Source organism: Colias eurytheme, chromosome 30 (genome assembly GCF_061535395.1).
Source record: "Colias eurytheme isolate Ceu_HAF_F1 chromosome 30, ilColEury1 Martin Lab GWU primary, whole genome shotgun sequence".
Lineage (NCBI taxonomy): Eukaryota > Metazoa > Arthropoda > Insecta > Lepidoptera > Pieridae > Colias > Colias eurytheme.
Window position 1 is genome coordinate 2,099,127 of NC_143009.1, and position 23,088 is coordinate 2,122,214.

A 23,088-nucleotide genomic window follows, 5' to 3' on the forward strand; every position below is an offset into this window, starting at 1 on the left:
ATCAAATCAAAATATTTTATCCTTGTTTCCTCTGGTAGCTACCACAATCGAGAGTTTTGTACATGAAATTATTGGGCATCTCATCAAAATAAAGCTACTCACGAAAAATTAGCTTGATAGTAATCACTTGCAAAAATGGGCGATGTATCCCGGACTATTACTGAAATTCAGTTTTTAACTGATATTGTGAAAATTATGATCGCTTGTTCTGTAACTGTGTAAAGGGAAATAACGGATTATATTTTGTTTGTAAAAGAAAATGTAGACAAAATGTCGCGGAGGTTTTCAAAAATATTTAAAATTGAAATCAAAAGTTTTTTGCCGCGGGTGTAGCCGCGGGTGATTTGTAGAATATAATTTTTAATAAAACTTTTCATAATGTACTATCTGTTCGCCCCGGATATACTTGTAACAAATTTTAAACAGTTGTTATACAAACATCTAACACGGTTTCCTTTTTTATTACATATATATACCTACATAAAGATTATTAAAGTGAAACTTCTTTGAGGGTGAAATGTCCTTCACATCATGGGGTAAAGCGACGATTTTCGTATCTTTGAATCTTGCCAAAGAAGTTTCACTTCTGACACGTGTGCTCGGTACACACGCTCTTTTTTTAATATGATGTACTTAGTAATTAATCTTCTAATATATATAAATCTCGTGTCACAATGTTTGTCCTCAATGGACTCCTAAACCACTTAACCGATTATAATAAAATTCGCACACCATGTGCAGTTCGATTCAACTTGAGAGATAGGATAAAAGCACAAAGCGAGCGAAGCCGCGGGCGGAAAGCTAGTATATTATATATTTTTTTCTATCTAATTAAGTAATATATTATCATTTTGTTCACAGATCAATCCAGGCAACTCCGCCGCAAGAAGCTAGTATGTAGTTTTAAAAGCTGGATATAAACAAAGAATTTGTTTACTTGAACACGCAAATCTTGGGAACTACCGTTTCTTATAATTGAAAAAAATCTTTTTCGTTCTATATTTAATTATGTGCCTACGTGATTTCTGATTAATAACCAGAAATATATACTTACTACTTAGGTATACTTATAACACAAAGGGGACTGACTGACTGAAAAATCAACGCACAGGCCAAACTACTGAACCGATTTGGCTGAAATTTGGCATGCAGATAGCTATTAATAATATGATGGAGGCATCCGTATTTTGTTAAAATTCTATACACGAAAAAAAATGAAAATTTCTACCTTGAATAATTATTTTGACCATACGGGCGAAGCTGCGGGCAACAGCTAGTTAAAAAACAGGCTATTATCTAAATAATAAGAATAATACCTTCATTCCTTGTTATATTCCCCGTGTCTCAAACAATCCAGATGAATAGAACCAATCCATTTATACTGAGAAATAATTTATACAAAACTTCGCTCAACTTATTATTGTCATATTGTGCAAATAAAAGATAACGCTATCTTTCTTTTTCGTTGTAGATAAGAAAAATGGTGGAATCTTTTCTTCCTTTCTATTACACAGACGTTTTAAGCAACATTTTTTAACTGACTGTACTAAAAGAGCTTTTAGAAGGGCTTTTATAATTATTTAAAAATAATATGAACGTATGAATTAATGTATTTGTATATGATGTATATTTTATCAGATTTGGTCTACAGCTTAAAGGACATTCCACTGTCTATTAAAATACTATTAAAAAAAAGACGCGTGGCACTCGGGGACTGCCGTGGTAAAGCTATTGCATAGCATGCCTTCAAGCCTCCTCCGTGCCCGTCGGAGTGGGGAGCGTGAGGTTTTTTTTCGTTACGGAATTTCTCGCTTCGATCCCCGCGCTCAAGGCCCGCGATAGAAGCTATGCAATATCTTAAAAAAAATTGTGCCACTTTTTAACAAAATTACAAACATTTTTAACCTCAAATTACAAGCAAAAAATCACAATATATTTGTAAGTAAGTAATCTCTGAATTTCATCTATTACTTAAATCGGAATATGATTCTAATTAATTACTTCAAAAGATATTTAAACTTGCATCTATATTGATCATAATCTATTCAAAAATATGGAAAAAACACAAAAAATCTAGTGTGAAACAGTTTTGAGTAAAACGTGTTTGAAAAATTCACACTTTTTCATTTAAAAGTTAAATTTTTAAAGCGCTTTGCGACAAACACGTTTCATATGCATAGCTATAATAAATTTATAGTATATTTTATGTACAGATAAGTGCATAGCCTAGATATCTAGAAAGGTTATTTTTATTTATAGACGTTTATTCATAATATATATAGCTCCATTAAATATAAAAGCTTTTTCTGTTAAAGATTTTCATGTTTAGATATATATTTTCTCGCCTAAAAGTAAACTATTTTCTGTCAAAATTTCTTGAAAACTGTTTTGTTACAACGCAAGGTAAAACTGTGGTATTTCCCTTAAATTGATTCAAGCATTTTGAAGACCTAATCAATTGTTAATTTTTGTTATGTTACAGATTTTAAGTATCACTACATAGTATAAAACAAAGTCGCTCCCTATGTCCCTATGTACGCTTAAATCTTTCAAACTACATTACAGCCTACATTTTGATCATAGAATTCAATTTCAATATCTATCTCAAACTAATTCGTAAGTTTGATAATTAAATTGTTAGAACCATAAGTCCTAACTACAAACACTAGATATATTCGGTCTAGATAATATAATAGAGCTAACTCTATAAACTACAATATTTGCACTACATATTCTAGCAAACAGCTAACCTAATCAAGTCTGGGTCTACTCTAATATACTCTATCCGAATAGAGTATGTAGAATAGAACAGCTAACCTAATTAAGTCTGGGTCTACTCTAATACTCTACTCTATCCGAATAGGGTATGTAGAATAGAACAGCTAACCTAATCAAGTCTGGGTCTACTCTAATACTCTACTCTATCCGAATAGAGTATGTAGAATAGAACAGCTAACCTAATCAAGTCTGGGTCTACTCTAATATACTCTACTATTTATCCCGGAAATCCCACGGAAACGGGAACTATGCGAGTTTTTATTTGAAATCGCGGGCGAAGCCGTGGGCGGAAAGCTAGTTAATTTATATCTACTCATACGTAAAAGGGGTCTTTCGTCGTTAGAAATTAAAATATGACCTAGAATTTGAGTATTTTAGAACGTCGGTTAAATAAATATAAGCGCTTTTCAGAGATCCTGATTTCAAATATTTATTGCGTATATAACTCAAACATTTATTTATTCAATTAGACTTCTTTTAGAAGTCACTTTCGAATCGTCATTACATTAACATTTACCACCGATTCGGAAAGCAGTATCTATGGAGAAGAACCGGCAAGAAACTCCGTAGTTATTTTATACTACAAATTCGCTTCTCTTCTAAAATTTAAAATATTTTTAGTCTAATCAAAGTTAGTTAGCATACTTAGTCTATGACAGAATTTTAGCAAAAAATCCAATTAAAAAAAAAATTCTTTATTTGGAACAATAAAAACACACAATATAAAAACTTTATAAACGATGGCACCAGCACCACCCACCTAAAGCAATAAAAACGGGTTCAGGTCGTTAGTATGAAATCTATAATTATGATCAAAGAATACCTTCATAGATAAGACCCATTGATAATCCATTACCCTGCGATCTGAATACTTGGCAAGCGACTTTAAATTACGACCTCATTAATGACACTGTCCGTTCACATTTTGTCGGTGCGATATTTTGATACGATTAATCGTATCGTGTAATTATGCGTTTGTTATGCGTGATTTAGTGCTGAAATCCATCTGTGTCGTATGCAAATTTCCTTCATTTTTCATATATTATGTTTTTTTGTCGTTTCAATGTGTTGTTTTGTTGTACACAATAACTTTGTTAAATAACTCAGGCCCCGGAACCACAGACACAATAGAAAATCTATTGTGTCTGGGACCGATCGGGCCGCTTGGGGCTCAATGGGTTAAGGAGTTCAAATTGGGTAATGAATAATGACACAAATTTTATAAACATTCAAATTTAAATAGTTGATACACTGAGAGCAGTTGTTGTTGCAATATTTTAAATATTGCTCTTTTGGTATATGTTTGTGGAATATAATTACTAGCTGCTTGTATTAACAATTTAGAAATTTAATTAAACTTCAACATAAATCTACCTCGAAGTCGATAAAAATATGCTAGCCGGGTAAAAAGTATGCTAATCCAGTCTATAAGTTAATTTCATGTGTTAAGTAATTTCATCCTTTTCCGATGAGCCATTTTGTGTTAAAGAGTAAACATTCTCAATCACAAACAACGTTCAAGCTCATTTATAATAGCTGTAGTGTTATATTTAATGTCACGTACAAACACTGCACGTTATATCACGTTTACACTGCGATAAAACTGAAAAATCTTTGTTTTTACGGTAAATCGCAAGCTTAACGTTGCAGCATTTGTTCAACTTTGACTAACGTCATCAATAGGTTTTTTATTTTACATTTAAAGCGAACATCTTACATCAAATAATGTAATTTTCTTTTTTACAGCTACTGATAGAGTGTGAACATTTTACATCAGATAAAGTGTATTGTCCTTTCTCAGCAATATTATTTGCTTCATAAATTAATAACTAGAGGTCCGCCCCGGCTTCGCCCGTGATACATATTTCGCAATAAAAGGTAGCCTATGTCCTTTCTCGGGTATCAAAATATCTCCATACCAAATTTCATGCAAATTGGTTCAGTAGTTTAGGCGTGATTGAGTAACAGACAGACAGACAGAGTTACTTTCGCATTTATAATATTAGTATGGATTTTACTAACAAAAAGACTATATACATTATACAGCCTTCATCTACATTCTTATGCCATCTTAAAACAGAATAAGTAAAGCAATCTATACTGAATATAAATCCAACACTATTATTTTAGTCTAAGATTAACGATACCCAAATTGTCACCAATCATAACCAGCTACGAACTAAATTGAATGATCTAAATGAATCCATTCTAGCAATAATTGAACTCATTTAAACAGTTATTAATCTAGTCTTATATATAAAATTCTCGTGTCACAATGTTAGTCTGCATACTCCTCCGAAACGGGTGGACCGATTCTCATGAAATTTTCTGTGCATATCGGGTAAGTCTGAGAATCGGCCAACATCTATTTTTCATATGTACCACGGGCGAAGCCGGGGCGGACCGCTAGTATTTATATAATACTATTAATTTAGTCTAAAATTAACGATAGCCAAATTGTCACCAATCATAACCAGCTACGAACTGAATTGAATGATCTAAATGAATCCATTCTCTACCAATAATTGAACGCATTTATACAGTTATTAATCTAGCAACTATTGCTTTTGTCATGTCGTATCTCCGTTTAAATTTAGTCGTAACGATATTTTGTCGGATCGTAATTTTAACACACTTAAAACTTCTTTGTTGTATAATTACCGACTATATTAAAGTTATTAAGTTTTTGAAGGACTTTAATGTTACCTTGAAACTACTTGAACTAATTTTTACCTTTAGAAAATTGTACTTAGGTCAACTATGAATACCCTACATTTTAATTTAAGCTTCATAATTTAGTATTTTCTATAATAATCTAATTCTGTACGTACATAAACTTAACTCTTAAGAGGTGCTGCAAGAAATGGGCTCCTTAATATTTCATCATACTATCCCATTATATCATCCATCCCTTTCCCACATTCGTGCAAGAGCGAGACGGTTGAGCCTACTGGATCATTAACAATGAAGATTGAATTAATTCACCAAAACTTTCTTAATGACTGTTTGAAAATTAGGTTTATGATATTCGTCGAGACACCGTCTAGGGTATGTAACTATGTAGTTCATTAAGTTGACAGAATTTTGTATGATCTTGATTAGGCCGGTCTACACACTTACACAATTGCTGCGCAAAGCGGCTCGGTCTGTGTGGACACTGGACATGGCTTGGCCCTGGAGAGCGTGTGACGTCATTTTCTTTGGACTTCACGGCTTTGTGTAGACCCGGCTTAAACCGGCTACTCACCTACCTTCAGCAGAGGCAATATTGGAATTGCACCCTTGGCAAGTGATGTGCATAGGCAAGCAGGGGCAATTTAGAGAACGGCTGAAATTGCTCCGAACGCCGCGCAACCGAGATTTTTTCAATATTGCCCCTGCGGCAGGTACGTGAGTAGCCGGTCTTATATTTTTAGAAAGAAAGAAAGAAAGAAATAAATATTTTTACATATTATATTATGGAAAATATTAATAGGTAAGTATAGTAGGTATGTTTGCCGTATACATTTCTGTAGGTAGGTAGATGTTTAATAACTCAGGCCCCGGAATCACAGACACAATAGAAAATCTATTGTGTCGTGGACCGATCGGGCCGTTCGGAGCTCAATGGGTCAAAGTTGATACAAGGAACGCATCTCCGGAAATAATAGCTGATACAATATCATTCAACGGAATATTCAAAGTATTGCCTGTTAAATTAGTTTTTGACTATTTGATCAATGTATTTGATCTAATAAGTACCTATCAGATATTAAGCTCTCGTTGGACCTAGTAACAAATTTTGTGTGAATATTTTAGGTATTTCATATTTCTTATTGTTAAACATTTAGTTTTAATAGGTAGTTTTTTCCATACCTTCCACAAACTTGTCAGGTATGTTTTGAAATAAATTTATACTTTTTAAGCTTTTTAAGTACACTAGCTTACCGCCTGCGGCTTCGCCCGCTTTGTCTAAAACCTAATAAATTATATACCTTCCTCTTGAATCACTCTATCCATTAAAAAAAAACCGCATCAAAATCCGTTGCGTAGTTTTAAGATTTATGCATACAAAGGGACATAGAGAAATAGGGACAGAGAAAGCGACTTTGTTTTATACTATGTAGTGATAAAGTATATACACAATAAACAATTGCGCCTATTTAATCATTTCAATAAGAAAATCGTGTCTTTTCAGTTGTTTTTTCATTCTCAACAAATAAAAAACTATAATTGCCTTTATGATGTTCCGAAACCGTACACAAACTCGACTATAATTAATTATCTTCTATCTCAAATGTAGGTCTGTCGTTTGTTTATAGATAACATGTTAGTGAACTTAGCAGATTATTTTTAGCAGATCAAAAAAAAAAAATGTGAGTTTTTATCGCGTGCAGTTGAGTTCTACAGTTCCTGATACTTTTTAGAAATAGTTCTGGCGTTTTTACCTTAACAAACGACATTTGAAAAAACCCGACCTGGACCCGGCTTAACGTGATGCTAAGACGTAATGCTACGACGTGATGCTACGACGTGATGCTACGACGTGATGCTACGGCGTGATGCTACGCTGTGATGCTACGGCGTGATGCTTTGGCGTAATGCTACGGCATGTGTTACGGCGTGATGCTACGCTGTGATGCTACGGCGTGATGCTACGGTGTGATGCTACGGTGTGATGCTACGATGTGATGCTACGGCATGATGCTACGGCGTGATGCTACGGCATGATGCTACGGCATGATGCTACGGCGTGATGCTACGGCATGATGCTACGGCGTGATGCTACGGCGTGATGCTACGGCGTGATGCTACGGCATGATGCTACGGCTTGATGCTACGGCATGATGCTACGGCATGATACTAAGGCGTGATGCTACGTCGTGATGCTACGGCATGATGCTACGGCATGAAGCTACGGCATGATGCTACAGCATGATACTAAGGCGTGATGCTACGGCGTGATGCTACGGCATGATGCTACGGCATGCTGCTACGGCATGGTGCTATGGCGTGATGAAATATGACATAAATAAATTTTCTAGTGTTTCATTTTACGCGAGTATTACTAAAAAGTATCAGGAACTGTAGAACTCAACTGCACGCGATAAGAACTCACATTTTTTTTTGATCTGCTAAAAATGATCTGCTACGGGAAGTTGGCAGATAAATTTTTTCAAATGTCGTTTTTTAAGGTAAAAACGCCAGAACTATTTCTAAAGAGTATCAGGAACTGTAGAACTCAACTGCACGCGATAAGAACTCACATTTTTTTTTGATCTGCTAAAAATGATCTGCTACGGGAAGTTGGCAGATCATTTTTTCAAATGTCGTTTTTTAAGGTAAAAACGCCAGAACTATTTCTAAAAAGTATCAGGAACTGTAGAACTCAACTGCACGCGATAAGAACTCACATTTTTTTTGATCTGCTAAAAATGATCTGCTAAGTTCACTAACATATGGATAACTAGCTTTTTCTCGCGCCTTTTATATCTATACTAATATTATAAAGCTGAAAAGTTTGTTTGTTTGTTTGAACGCACTAATCTCAGGAACTAGGTCCGATTTGAAAAATTATTTTTGTGTTAGATGGCCCATTCATCGAGGAAGGCTATAGGCCATATAATATCATCACGTTAAGACCAACAGGAGCGAAGCAATGCGAGTAAAACCGCAGGGCACAGCTAGTAATTTATATGAATATAAAATTTTACTAGCTTTTGAATATGCGTTCATTTGTCAGTGCTTTGATTATTGACTCTCTGTTTGCTCAAATTATAGCATAAATTTTTTATATCATCATAATTAATGTGTTTTCCTATGCTAGTCAACAAAGGCTATGTTCCAATGAAATATCAAACAAGCAAGTGACACATAAACGCCAGCATATCGCTCCATCGACTTATCCATCACTTTATCCGGTTACAGCCGGTTATAACCGGGTATAACCAGTTATGACCGGTGAACCGGACCGCAGGTCAGCACTAATCGAATATCAATATGATGACGTCATGGCTGGATATAATGTTATCAAGCTTATATGGGCACAATGGGCAACGTTGGGCAAGTAGAGGCAATCACGATAGTGTAGAGGGTCTAGATGTCTATGATTGGCCGTCATTGTAAATATTTTTTCATAAATGAAACAATTTATTCCAAAAGTTCAATAATTCTAAATATTCAACAATACAAAAAGAAAATTAAAAGAAAGATCGTATATTTCTAGAATTCTAAAGAGTTCTAAGAAGGTCTTAGCTTATATAAAAATTATGAGAAACTGACGCTCATCATTTTATATTCTGCCAATACAGTTTTAGAGAATTTGAGAAATATAACTTGTACAAAGAAATCAATTTATGAAAAGTTTTAATGCTAAAAGCGAAGTTTTGGACAGAAATCTAGTTATTTTAGACGTTAGTATACTAATGTCTAAAATAATTCTATAGAATTATTCTATAGAATAATAGGAAATACTATGAATTGGCAATTAAAAAATATTAGGATATTCCATAATTGAAACAAGTAATAGGTACAAATCAAACATTTTTTCAATTGACTGGCCGGTTGGCGTGGTTGGTAGTGGCCCTGCCTTCCAAGCCAGAGGTCGTGGGTTCGATTCCCACCCGGGGCAAATATTTGTGTGATGAACATAGATGTTTGCTCTGTGTCTGGGTGTTAATTATCTGTATAAGTATTTATTTAAAACTAGAGGTCCGCCCCGGCTTCGCCCGTGATACATATTTCGCAATAAAAGGTAGCCTATGTCCTTTCTCGGGTATCAAAATATCTCCATACCAAATTTCATGCAAATTGGTTCAGTAGTTTAGGCGTGATTGAGTAACAGACAGACAGACAGAGTTACTTTCGCATTTATAATATTAGTATGGATTATACATATATGTATCAGCCATCTGGTTTCCATAACACAAGCGAAAGCTTAGTATGGGATCAGATCGTGCCGTGTGTGAAATTAGTCCTGAATGTTTATTATTATTTATTATTATCAAACAGATAATAATAAATAAGTAGTTAATAATTATTATTATTAACCGAACCAATAAACGTAAAAATATCACATTTTACAAATTATGAAACATAACATAAAGTAACATATTATCTTACTGTAGATGATTTCTGCGAACTTACCTGAAACAAGAAATGATTAATTAGTATTTTGAGTATTTTGGCAGCACAAATAAATTAATAATACTATTTATTGTTAAAGATTAATTTCGTATCTTAACATATTCATCTTAATGCTGTAAAAAATTCATACAATTTACATTGCTAAAGTATTTTACAACGGCTTAAAAAAAACTGAATTTCCTGAATTAAACAACTTTGTAACACACTGTACACGAATAGTAATTTTGCAAATGGGCTCTAACTTCCACACATATTTTATGACCTAGCCCTTTGTTCTAAAGTCTAGGCCACAGAATTAGATTATAACTTGCCTACATTACAAAGGAAGTTACTTAAATTATTATAGTTAAACTAGCGGCCCGCCCCGACTTCGCCCGTGGTACATATGAAAATATACCCGATATGCACAGAAAATTTCATGAGAATCGGTCCACCCGTTTCGGAGGAGTATGCAGACTAACATTGTGAGTTGTGACACGAGAATTTTATATTTATAAGATTTCATCCAGGTATAAAATTCAGTTAAATGAACGACGTTACACGAGTTATTTTTTAATGCAATATTTAATATTTTATTTCGAAAATTTAGTGTATCTATAAATATTATAGTAAATCTATACTTAATAAAGCTGAAGACTTTGTTTGTTAACACGATATTCTCAGGAACTACTGGTCCGATTTGAAAAATTGTTTCAGTGTTAAATAGCCTATTTATCGAGGAAGGCTAGGCTATATTATATCATCACGCAAGACCAACAAAAGCAGAGCACTGCGGGTAAAATCGCGGGGCACAGATAGTGTAATATGTGGTTGGAACAAAAGTAATAATATATTAGTTTGTGTGAAATTTCAAATTATCTTTCAGTTTATAAGTATGTACACAAACTTAAAAAAAATAATCTTTTTGTACTATAAAAATTTTATAGTCGTAATCCATTGTGTTTGAAACGACATGAATTAAATATTAGATCTATCGTACAAAAATTAGTCTACAGATTGTTTGTTTGTTTGAACGCTTATTTCAGGAACATTACAAAAATAATTTGGAAAATCCAAAAGTGCACGCCTCATAATTTTTTTTTAATAAATATTTATTAATTATTATTTTTGTTTATTTAATAACAATTAAACCACATCGAATCAGACCCTGAAAAATGAAAGGGTTCTATTCCTGAGCATACTCAAGCGTAAGAGAAAAAAAAAGACTCGATTAGTAAAGTATTTCGGTCGCTATCGTGTTAACAAGAAAAAGGATCCGCACATACAGACACACGGACGTCCAAGACAGAACTTTTTTAAACTGTTTTTTAACTAGTTTAAATAACAAAAATGACATCAAAAATATCATGAACGTTAAAAATAGTGTTTTTTCTTAATATGTGTGTGTATGTATTATCTTACAAGTGCAATGTATGATACATAAAGACATTTTAAGTTTGAAAAATCAGATGTTTTGCGCGAAGTGACAGTAGTACCCACCTCAACGCTTCGCTTATGAGGCGTGCAATACATTTCATTTTTGAATAGCCCATTTATCAAGGAAGATGCTACATCAATGAAAAATGTTGCATATTACGCGGAAACGCCTCTTATCAACTCCCAAGCGGAGTCGCGAGCACAGCTAGTAAATAAATCATGTTTAAAGTATGTTTGTTTAACAAGCCTCAAAATTTATTTATTTAAAATTTAAATATACTTCTTTAAGCGCTTTGAAGGTTCATTTGCTTTTCTTTTGGTTTTTTACTTGTTTAAAATTGTGTTTTCAAGTGATTGACGTAATTCTTTTTGAGTTTAATAGGACATTGTTTGGCATTTGTCTTTTTATTAAAATGAAAATGTAGGTACATACCTACCAGTAATATTGATCTTCTTATGAGAAAATAAAAAATTGTGTGCGTGTACTAGTGTACACAAGTAAGAAGTGAAACTTATTTATGACCTTATTTTTCAAAAAATAATTTACTATATGCAACTTTACAGAAATACGTCGAATCACGCGTGGTAGGGATAAGAAAAAGATAGCGCGTAACAGAAAAATGTCACGCGTAACGAAAAAATGTTACATTGAATTTTTTTCGAACCCCGATAAAGAAGTTTCGGCCCGTCGCCTCATATTTGAGCCATTGATCATTTTAAGGTATTTTATTGTGTATTTATATAATATCTAACACTCTCCCACTGTTCGCAAAATAAAATTAAGGTGCACATTATATTTTTTCTCTACCTATGCTACATAAACACACTTTCATAATTAATTATATGTATCATTTAATACTGAATCATTGCATCTGTACAGTCACGTGGTCTCCTCTGAAAATCAGTGCAGCAATACATTTTAAGTAATGGTTGCTGCTTTGCTGACGGGGAGTCCTTTTTGCCTCCATTACTATCTTTTTTTTTTCTGTTTTGTGTATTAATTACTAAGAGTTACATGGTGGCAAATAAAACACTTTCTATTGCACGCCTCATAAGCGAAGCGTTGAGGTGGGTACTACTGTCACTTCGCGCAAAACATCTGATTTTTCAAACTTAAAATGTCTTTATGTATCATACATTGCACTTGTAAGATAATACATACACACGCATATTAAGAAAAAACACTATTTTTAACGTTCATGATATTTTTGATGTCATTTTTGTTATTTAAACTAGTTAAAAAACAGTTTAAAAAAGTTCTGTCTTGGACGTCCGTGTGTCTGTATGTGCGGATCCTTTTTCTTGTTAACACGATAGCGACCGAAATACTTTACTAATCGAGTCTTTTTTTTTCTCTTACGCTTGAGTATGCTCAGGAATAGAACCCTTTCATTTTTCAGGGTCTGATTCGATGTGGTTTAATTGTTATTAAATAAACAAAAATAATAATTAATAAATATTTATTAAAAAAAAATTATGAGGCGTGCACTTTTGGATTTTCCAAATTATTTCTATTTCTATTTCTATTTCTATTTAAGTTTCACTTCAATAATAATTCACACATATTAATGATGCTAAACAACATGAATCACAAAAAACTTATAACACCTTCCACTAGGTACACCACCACACTTATAACTGTCATATTCTGAAGCCAACACAACCCTTCAGTTAATCTATACTAATAAAATAAAGCTGAAGAGTTTGTTTGTTTGAACGCGCTAATCTCAAGAACTACTGGTCCGATTTGAAAAAATATTTCGGTGTTGGATAGCCCATTTATCGAGGAATGCTATAGGCTATATATCGTCACGCTAAGACTAACTGAAGTGGAGCCACGCGAGTGAAACCGCGGAGTGCAGCTAGTCATAAATAAAGGGTTAGTTTATATTCATTTTCAGCACGTAATAAATAACTTTAAGTTAAACAAGCTACGTTAAACTCTATTAAAGCTTGTTCAAGTTTAAACCTGAGCAAATAGATGATCTATTTAAACCTTATATAATGACTAGCTTTCCGCCCGCGGCTTCGCCCGCGTTTTCAAAGAAAAGCCGCATAGTTCCCGTTCCCGTGGGATTTCCGGGATAAAACCTATGCTATGTATTAATCCAAGTTATCCTCTATGTGTGTGCTTAATTTCAATGTAATCGGCTCAGTATTATTTGCGTGAAAGAGTAACAAACTAACAAACACACACAAATCCTCACAAAATTTTGCATTTATAATATTAGTAGGATAATGTCATGAGCAAAAACTTTCGTATCCTATTTCCATTGTTTATGAGTGGATATTGTAAAAATAAAATAGTCTATGTTATACTCTGTTTCTTTAACTATACATTTATACAAAATTGCATCAAAATCGGTGCTATGGTTTAGCTGTGAAAGCATTACAGACAGATTAATCTAAGTATTGACTAGCTGTGCCGCGCGGTTTCACTCGCTTACATACCCGCGGGAAAAGGCATGTGTTTCTATAACTTATTTATTCTGGTGACTGCTAACTAGTATCATCAAAATCCGTTCAGTGGTTTCACGTGAAAGAGTAAAAAACATTTAAATATGTACTTAATTCTTTTAAATACATTATTTGCACGGCTTGCTTGGAAGACATTGCTTTGCATAAAATATTTTGTATTTTTTTGTGTAAAATTTTGTAATTTCTGTTTTTGTGTGCAGTAAGGATTATAAATAAATAAATGAGTAAGATTTCGCTCGCGTTTTGTTCGCAAAAGCACGTTTTGATGTAATTCATCTGCATGCAAAATTTGAGATGACTTCGTAAAGTTTTTGCAGGATGAACATCTGGTGTATGTATAAGTTTAGAATTTATTGCATAAGTCAGACAACTAGGATTTCGCGCGCATTTTAATACCTACTTATGTAAATTTACAGCCGTACAAATAAAAACTTGCTTATTCAAACCTTATGCAATGCATAGATATGATAAGAATAAATAAAGAATAAGGATGTCATAATTTCTTACAAATAAATTTGGAATAACGTCGATGTAACTATGGTCACGCTGTGCAATAGGCGCGGAGCGGCAACGTAGCAATTCATTCATAAAATTATGAAAAACATTGAAATTGTCTACGGTTAAACCTTGGTGCTGTCATTTTGACGCTCGTTTGACTTCGTCGAATTTGTTGTGAAGTTTCTTCATACGATGTTCTGTTTATTTATTTTTTAAATATTTATTTGAAATAATTTAAATATATCATTAAATATGCAAGCAAATGAAAGAGAACCCTATTCAATATCCGGAGAACAGAAGATAAACCCACCTTGAGATAGAGAGTTGCCAAATAACTGGTACTCAAAACATACAACTCCAAGCTTAGAAGATTTATATTTTCAACGAAAGTTTATATTATTGTGATAAGTTTAGAAATAAGTGTTTTATGTATGTATGGTTTGGCGCATGTAGTAAATAAATAAATCATTGTAAATATCAAAAGGGTTTTTCATAAATTCGTATATTTTGACATTTCATACTAAATTTTCCATTTCAATAGGTACGTAATGAAATTATTAATTTGCTCAACTTTTTCTACTTCTCGTATTACTCTCATTGCTATTATCTCAAATTTAGATTGAAAATAGGTTCTAAAACTTGTAAAACACAGCACAATGTACTAAAAAATACGTTATAACTCAGTTATGTCAGACTTATACTAGGGTGGTAGCCGGAATAAGGACGAAATAGCATTAGTATGAATACTTATTACGAAGTTATACTAGATTTCATTTATTACGTGTTTATTTGTATGATTTTTCCTTATTCTTAGTTTATTCTTTTCATAAAATGTTATAACTCGTTTATTTGTACGGCTGATAGAATTTAAATATTATTATAAAGGAGAATAATGTTGTTAAAAATTTGTGGATGTATGTTGCTCTTTCACGGAAATTACTTATGTTAAGTACCTAATATTATTTTGATAAAATTTTGTGCAACATATTTTGATAGAATATAACTTCCTATAGTGGTATAGGTATAGGTATAGGTAGTTAGTACATATGTTTTACAATTAGTTTGGTAACACTATATAGCAAATACATGGCCCTAAATTAATACAATTCAGGCATTTAATTTATCAATAAAATACCAATTAATAAAAACCGTAATTACAAGCCGCAAAATTTCGAACGTCCATTAAATTTGGCCGGATTATACCCACAATAAAGCAACCAAATTAAATAGGTATCTTATAATAAAGTATATAATAAATTGAAGCCTATAATCCGATTAAAACTAAATTTGAACAAACCCTCATCCAGTATTAATTATCTCGACCTTTTCTGATTTATAACCAGTCAGAAGCAGAAATTTATGAGCGGTAACAAAAATGGACAAAATTTTTACCAATAATTCATACTTTGGTAGAGATCGCGGGACAGATGTCGGATCAAATTGATTTAGTTTCTTTTTCAAATATACCTTTATTTTGTGCTGAAATATTTTTGAGGTATGATATCTTGTGTTTAGAATTTTGATTAATTTATCACTACACAGTATAAAACAAAGTCGCATTCTTTGTCCCTATGTACTCTGAAATCTTTAAAACTATGCAACGGATTTTAATGCGGTTAATAGATAGAGTGATTCTAGAGGAAGGTCATCATTTATTGGGTTTTGGACAAAGCGGACGAAGTCGTGGCTAGAAAGCTAGTATTGTTTTAAAACTAAGTTTTGCGACAGTGTAGGTATATCTATGTTTTTTTAATACATAAGCAAGTATCTGCCATGAATAAATCTCTCCTTATATAATAAATTGGAAAGTAAATCCGTACATATTATATGCATTAAATCACACCGACAGAGATTTAGGAAACAATAAGTGCCATGTTTGTCTCAAAATAATAAGCTTTATTGGGGCTGGAAATACGTATAGAAAATCCCACGCGAACGTGCGTATCGCTTGTATATACATATTTTTTAAATGATATACAGCTCATTTTATATATTTAATCACAAAATACCAAACAAATTATAATGTATTTCGATATTTGCAAATGTAGAGTTTCCAAAAATTGTGATTTTATAGAATTCTTGATTATTAAAAGTTTGTTTATTATAATAAACATATTATTAATAATGAGCACTAGTATTAACGGGTAATTTTACATTTTTTGGAATTATTATGCCCAATATAAATTAAACATTCACAAAAAATAAGAGCTCTACAATTATATCACTGTATTAAAGTAAACATACGAAAAATAATGAATTTCAAGTCCAATACACGATTTCATCATTCCTGTATTCATTTACTAACAAGTAAGCTTTTTAATTAAATCGGGTTTAACAATTACGTAGAAATGTGAATTCAATCCGATAAACTATAATATTTTTTTTGCTTTACATGCATATTGCAATGGAATTAACTCGAGTGTAATATTTATTCATATTTAATAATATGACTGAATAATATTAAATCGATTTTAATTATATGATATTTTTATTCACTATTTTTCCAATAAAAAACTACTGAAAAACAGTGCTACGCATAATGTGCAGCAAATGCTGAGAAGTTACTCTTTTTTACATACTGATAAATTATGCTTAAATCTGTAAAACTACACAACGGATTTTGATGCAGTTTTTTTTTAATAAATACGAGTGATTCAAGAGGTAGGGTTTGGTATATAATATACTAGAGGTCCGCCCCGGCTTCGCCCGTGCTACATTTTTCGCATTAAAAGGTAGCCTATGTCCTTTCTCGGGTATCAAAATATCTCTATACCAAATTTCATGCAAATTGGTTCAGTAGTTAAGGCGTGATTGAGTAACAGACAGACAGACAGAGTTACTTTCGCATTTATAATATTAGTATGGATTAGGTTTTAGACAAAGCGGGCGAAACCGCGGGCGGAAAGCTAGTGAAATATAATTCCTAACTTACCTTTGTGCATAGTACTCGAAGAATGCGACGAGTATTTCAATGGACCTAGTCATTGCGGCCCACATTTCTTGCGTTTTGCATTTTGACAGTGACGGCAAAGGCAACCGTGGCTGGCCGTCTGACATTTAAACATTCATTAATCTCACATATTACTCAATTCCAATTCTACGCGACTGTACTTACGAGTTGTGAACGACTGTACAAGCAATTAATATCGCAAACAATGGAACTGCACGCGACGGTACTCGACTGCTCTACGCGAGTGTACAGGAATCGGCGCGGTACTTACAATACTACTTTTGTCCGCGTCTATATGAGCGGATGGAAAGGAATATTAAATCTTTTGTGCGCGATTGTACTCAATTGGCAGCCAATGCACTCGACTGTACCGATTACACAATATCAATATCAAATGTGTACGCTACTCCGCCTACGCAGTTACTATGTAGTATCAACAGGTACAATGAGCAACAAAAACAACAACCAAAATCGTTTTAATTGACGCGCGCGAATTCTAATACCGAATTTAATTTGGAAATACGAACACAGGGATTTAAATTTTTAATCCAAATTTTGAATACGATGCGTACGTATCCCGTGGCATGTATTCCGAGACTGGCAAGAGGAATAGCGTGGCGCATGCTCCATACAAAATTATCGCTTGCCAGACCAGCGAGGAAGACCTCCCGTGGCCGCCTGGCTGAACAAATTTGTTCCTTACAAAAGCTCCACTACCGCGGCCAGGGGTCAACTGAAACTGGTCGTGGTTGGGGTGAAAATTCATAAGCTCATCGTATCTTATGTAGCAGAATCTACAGTTGGTTTTAGTGTCGACAAAAGAATACTTTTACTTTTTGGTATGAATTCTGTTTATCTGTATATATTCTAATGGGATGAAGTTTTGAGATGAGATAAATTTTTATGCAAAATGTAATAAACCTGAATAATTATACGGGTAACTTGGATGCTATTGTTAATAATATTTTGTTTTTCGTAGCATTGAATATTTTGTAACGTCATAGTTCTCAATTTGTTCTTAATAATTGATATTTATCATGGTAACTTGTTTTGTATGAACAGAAATTTACACCGATATTATAATCAGTGTAATAAAGAAGATCGAAGGTTAGATTAATGTCCAATGCTTATTTTTTCGTTTTTGTTTTTTTTATCTATTGGTATGGGTCATCCTATCTTAAGTTTATTTATTTTATAGAACTTTTTATTTGGATATTTATGTGGGTACGTTTTTTCACGATATGATATATATGTATGTAATATTATGTTTATCACATTATTTTTAATTAATTATTATTATTGCGTCGCTTCACATCCGTGAGTCGAAACTAGGTTCTAGTTGAAAACCAGCGCTAGGCTCATGCCTGGCACAAGCTGAACTAGGTCCTTTTTGGCGGTACTGCGGGCACAATTTGTTTTAATATTTTTTATTTTTTTCGTGTTGAATTTTTTGTGTTATTTGTATGTATTCTTTTCTTTATTGTCTACTTTTTGATGTGTCACGCTGTGTTGTCAAATAAATGTTTTTCTTTCTTTCTTTCTTTCTAATATAATGTGTTTTATTTATTAATTTATGTATTTTACATACAATTATTATTCAAATTCAAATTCAAATTCAAATTTCTTTATTTGCAGAATGTAGATTTACAAAGATGTTAGGCAGGTACATATTACATAGACTCTTAAACATTCTGGCTCTTAATTGAGCATGCAAATATATTATAAATTACAATAAATAATTTTATATTACACAAAACTAGATCCCATTACAAAATTATAGCAGCTATTATAAATTTTTACAAACAAATAATTCGGTCGAATATTCGGTTCGGAAATTAGTTATTTTTACATAATACATATTATTATAATAAATAAAGATACAAAAGTCAATACAATATTTAAGCCTAAGCCAAGTCCTCGTTCATCTTAAATGTCAGAAATTCATTGACCGTATAAAAGCATTTTTGTTTCAGAAATGAAGTTATCCTCCATTTAAATTTATTAAGATTAAAACTCCTTATATTTGCGGGAAAGTGATTATAAATTTTTATAGCCATTCCTTGACAATTGGCACAAAATAATTTTGATTTACACATGGGGAAGCGTAGTCGGGTGGGATCCCTAGTCTGAAACAGGCAGTCTTTTTCAAAAGTAACAAAATTATGTGTATGTTTTTTTACGAAAAGAGCTATCTCGAGAATATAAAGGCAAGCTACAGTCAGGATCTGTAACCTTCGAAACATCGGTCTGCAACTATCGAGGGGTCCTATTCCTGTTATAGCTCTGATACACTTTTTTTGAGCTAGAAAAGCTTGGTGTACGTCAGTAGAATTACCCCATATTAAAATGCCATATCTCAATATAGAGCCAACATAGCCGTGGTAAGCAACAATAGCGGCCCTTTCTGAAACCACATTACGTAAATTTCTTAGAGCATACACGAATCTATGAAGTCGTGATGCAACTGTTTGAATTTGCGATTTCCAATTACAATTCTTGTCAATAATAACACCTAAGAACTTAGTTTCTGCAAGCTCGGTCATTGATGTTCCGCGAAAAGTTAAATGTAGTGGGGTTGTTTTATTTTTATAATTGTGAAATTGAATAAAGTTTGTTTTACCTATATTAATATTTAAATCATTAATTTCTAACCATTCTATTACATTTTTAATTGTGTTATTAATAACGGATTGGTAGTCAGTAAGATTGTTATCGGCAATAATAATTGATACGTCGTCAGCAAACAGTACACATTTATGCGGTGTTATATTGGGCAAATCGTTTATATATAGGAGGAATAATAAAGGTCCAAGGACGCTTCCTTGTGGCACTCCACTTCTGTTATATTTAGGAGCGGATTTGTGCATTCTAACGTTTAGATCCGAGTGTGCGTGGGCTATTTCTACGTATTGTTGACGATTTTTTAAATAGCTTTCGAGCCAATCAAGTGCTGGTCCTCTTATTCCATAGAGATTACATTTATGGAGAAGAGTATTATGATTAACAAAATCAAAAGCCCGACTCATATCCAAGAAGATCGCTGTAACCTTTTCTCGCTTGTCCATATGCTCTATCAGTGTTTTTACTAAATAGAATGTAGCCAATGACGTTGATTTGTTCTTTTGAAACCCACACTGCTCTTCTTTAATTATGTTAAATTTTTCTAAAAATGAATTTAATTTCCTATACATAGCTTTTTCAAATACCTTCGCTAGAATCGGGATCAGAGTTATGGGTCTGTAATTGTTAAGCATCTGTTTATCACCTTTTTTATAGATCGGCTTAACTATAGATATCTTCAGGCAGTCTGGAAAAGTGCCCTGTTCAAAGGAAAGGTTTATAAGGTGAGTAATTACGTCTGTCAGTTCTGTCTTGCAGTGCTTTAAAACGTGGGTTGTAATAGAGTCGTACCCAGCGGCTTTAGTATTTTTAAGGGATGCTATTATTGAAGATATCTCTAGAGTAGTACAGGGTGTCAGAAATATAGATGAATTCAATGTTTGAACAAAACTAAAGTCTGGTGCTAATCCTGCAGTTCTTGTTTGCGTTATGTTAGTAAAGTGGTTATTGAATTCATTGGCTATTTGATTCGTGTCAGTGACAATTTTTCCATTAGCTTTGATTGGACCTATTTCATCAAACGACCGCACTTCATCTATCTTCTTTTTGATTATATTCCAAGTTGCTTTAGACTTATTAAGTGCATTATTTAGGTAGTTTATGTTGACAAGCCTCTTGGAAGTCTTTACACATTTTTTTAGTATTTTACCGTAGTCTCCCTGTAGTTTTTTGTTTTCAGAAGTTTTATTTTTGTAATAGTTATAAATAAGTTGGCGTTTGGTTTTGCAGGATTTCCTTAGGCCTTTCGTTATCCATTTAGATGCCCGGCTATTACAACTTACTTTAATTTTGATAAATGGAAAGCAGAGATTATAGAATAGTACTAGATTACTGTGAAATTCTTCGCACGCTTTATTACTATTTAACTCCTCATATACATTACTCCAAGTCAGGTTAGACATGCAATCTCGGAATTTGGATAGATTTTCTTTACAATAATCTCTTCTTTTAATGAACCAATGTTTAATTTTTGGATTAGTTTTTGTAACAGGTACCGAGAGTGATTGACCAGTGTTATGATCAGAAAGGTACAATTGGTGTACATCACCCTTCGCCCCATCTATATTGCTAATTATATGATCAATACAGGTCTGCTGCCTTGTAGGTTTTGTAATGTGCATTTTTAAGTTATTATTCAATATTATATTTTTGTAAGTATTTGTCATATTATTAATTTTTAAAATGTTGATGTTAAAATCACCACAAAGTATTAGTTTTCTATCTTTTTTATGTAAAAGCCGATGCAGGAGTAATTCGAGTTTCTTGAAGAAGTCCGATAAATTTGAGTTTGGTGTCCTATATATGCATATAACAGTATAGTCTAATTTAGGAATTTCAACGCCACAGCACTCAAACAACTTTTCCTCAGATAACTCTATACAAAAGTCTATCACTTTAAATTCCATTGGTTTTCTTACAAAGATACATACTCCACCTCTCTTTATATTTGTCCTAGAGTAATAAGTTGCTAAGTTATAATGTTTCAATAAGATATTAGGTTCGTCACCTTTTTTTACAAACGTTTCAGAGAAGCAAAGAATATGCAAGAACTCAATGTTAATATCTTTTAGTTGAGGAAGACACAATTCTATCTCGTCTAATTTATTTAGGATACCAGCTATGTTTTGATGAACTAAATAAGAATTTTTTTTTAAGTATTTTTTGGAATAATGGCTAGGCGATCTAAAAAATTGACGGAGGATGGATTTATTTTCGAATCACTATTCGAATTGTTCTTTATATTTGAAAAGTAATAGGGTATGGTTCCTTTTTTTATTATATCTGTTACCGCTTTTGTTTGTTTGTGGATGTTGCACTGACTAGGCTTCCCTTTAATTACCGAAAAATAGTAAGGAATGGTTCCTTTTTGGACATTAGCATTTTCAGGCTTATTTTTATTAAAATTACAAGTATTAACATTTATATTGGAAGAAAATCTGTTAGTGTTACAAATATTATAATGTAATCCCTTTTGTTTATTAAAGGTCAAGAATTTGTTTTTATAAAAATCGTAGTCAAATATTAGATTTAGTTTGACACATATAGCTGACAAATTCTGTGCTTTTGTACGGTTATGATTATAATTAAAATATAAATATGTACAATTTTTAAAATTTGAACATACATTTTGGACCATTTTATTTAATAGTGATTCATTAAGATATTTATTTTTATACAAACTTAGTACAATTATTTTACAGTTTTTGAAACGTTTTAATGTGGTTGATAACTCAATCATAACTTCTATATATATCTTCATATTCTAAACTCCTTCTGTATATAAGCTCGTAGCTTATACAGGGTGTCCCGCTGTTGGTAAGTATACTAAGCTCAAATAAGGAGGTTATAGTTTTGCATACGCTGAGTACGTAAAAAATATATTTTATAGAGAAAATGCTCACATTAGCGAAGCGTTATATTATGCCGGCTGCGCGAAGCTAGAGAAGAAAACATGGATTTTCAGGAAAAATTTAGCAAAAATTTGTCGATGTAATTTTGTTGTTTAAGTATTTTTTACGTGATCAGTGTATGTGTTACCGGCCAAACCCGATTTCAGGACAAACTAGTTTAGCCTAGGCTAAACTAGATCGTCCTATATGCGATCGGATAAACTAGTATAGCCTAGTCCAAACTAGTTCATCCTAAGACCAATAGGATAAATCAGTTTAGGCTAGGCCAAACTAGTTTATCCTAATATAAGTACGCACACAATCAGGATAAAC

The 23,088-nt window shown here is 32.8% G+C and overlaps 1 protein-coding gene across 3 annotated transcripts in view; it reads right to left on the minus strand.

The window, feature by feature from the left end:
• The window catches only part of Syt7 (Synaptotagmin 7), a 259,700-nt gene that overhangs the window by 55,868 nt on the left and 180,744 nt on the right, over window positions 1–23,088 (minus strand). The window contains exon 1 of one of the 3 annotated variants that reach the window (XM_090118643.1): window positions 17,228–17,352. The exons of the other annotated variants lie outside the window; for them this stretch is intronic. Coding sequence (XP_089974769.1) covers window positions 17,228–17,352 — 125 coding nt within the window. Of the gene's footprint in view, window positions 1–17,227; window positions 17,353–23,088 lie in introns of those variants that run through there. 3 annotated transcript variants of the gene reach the window in all.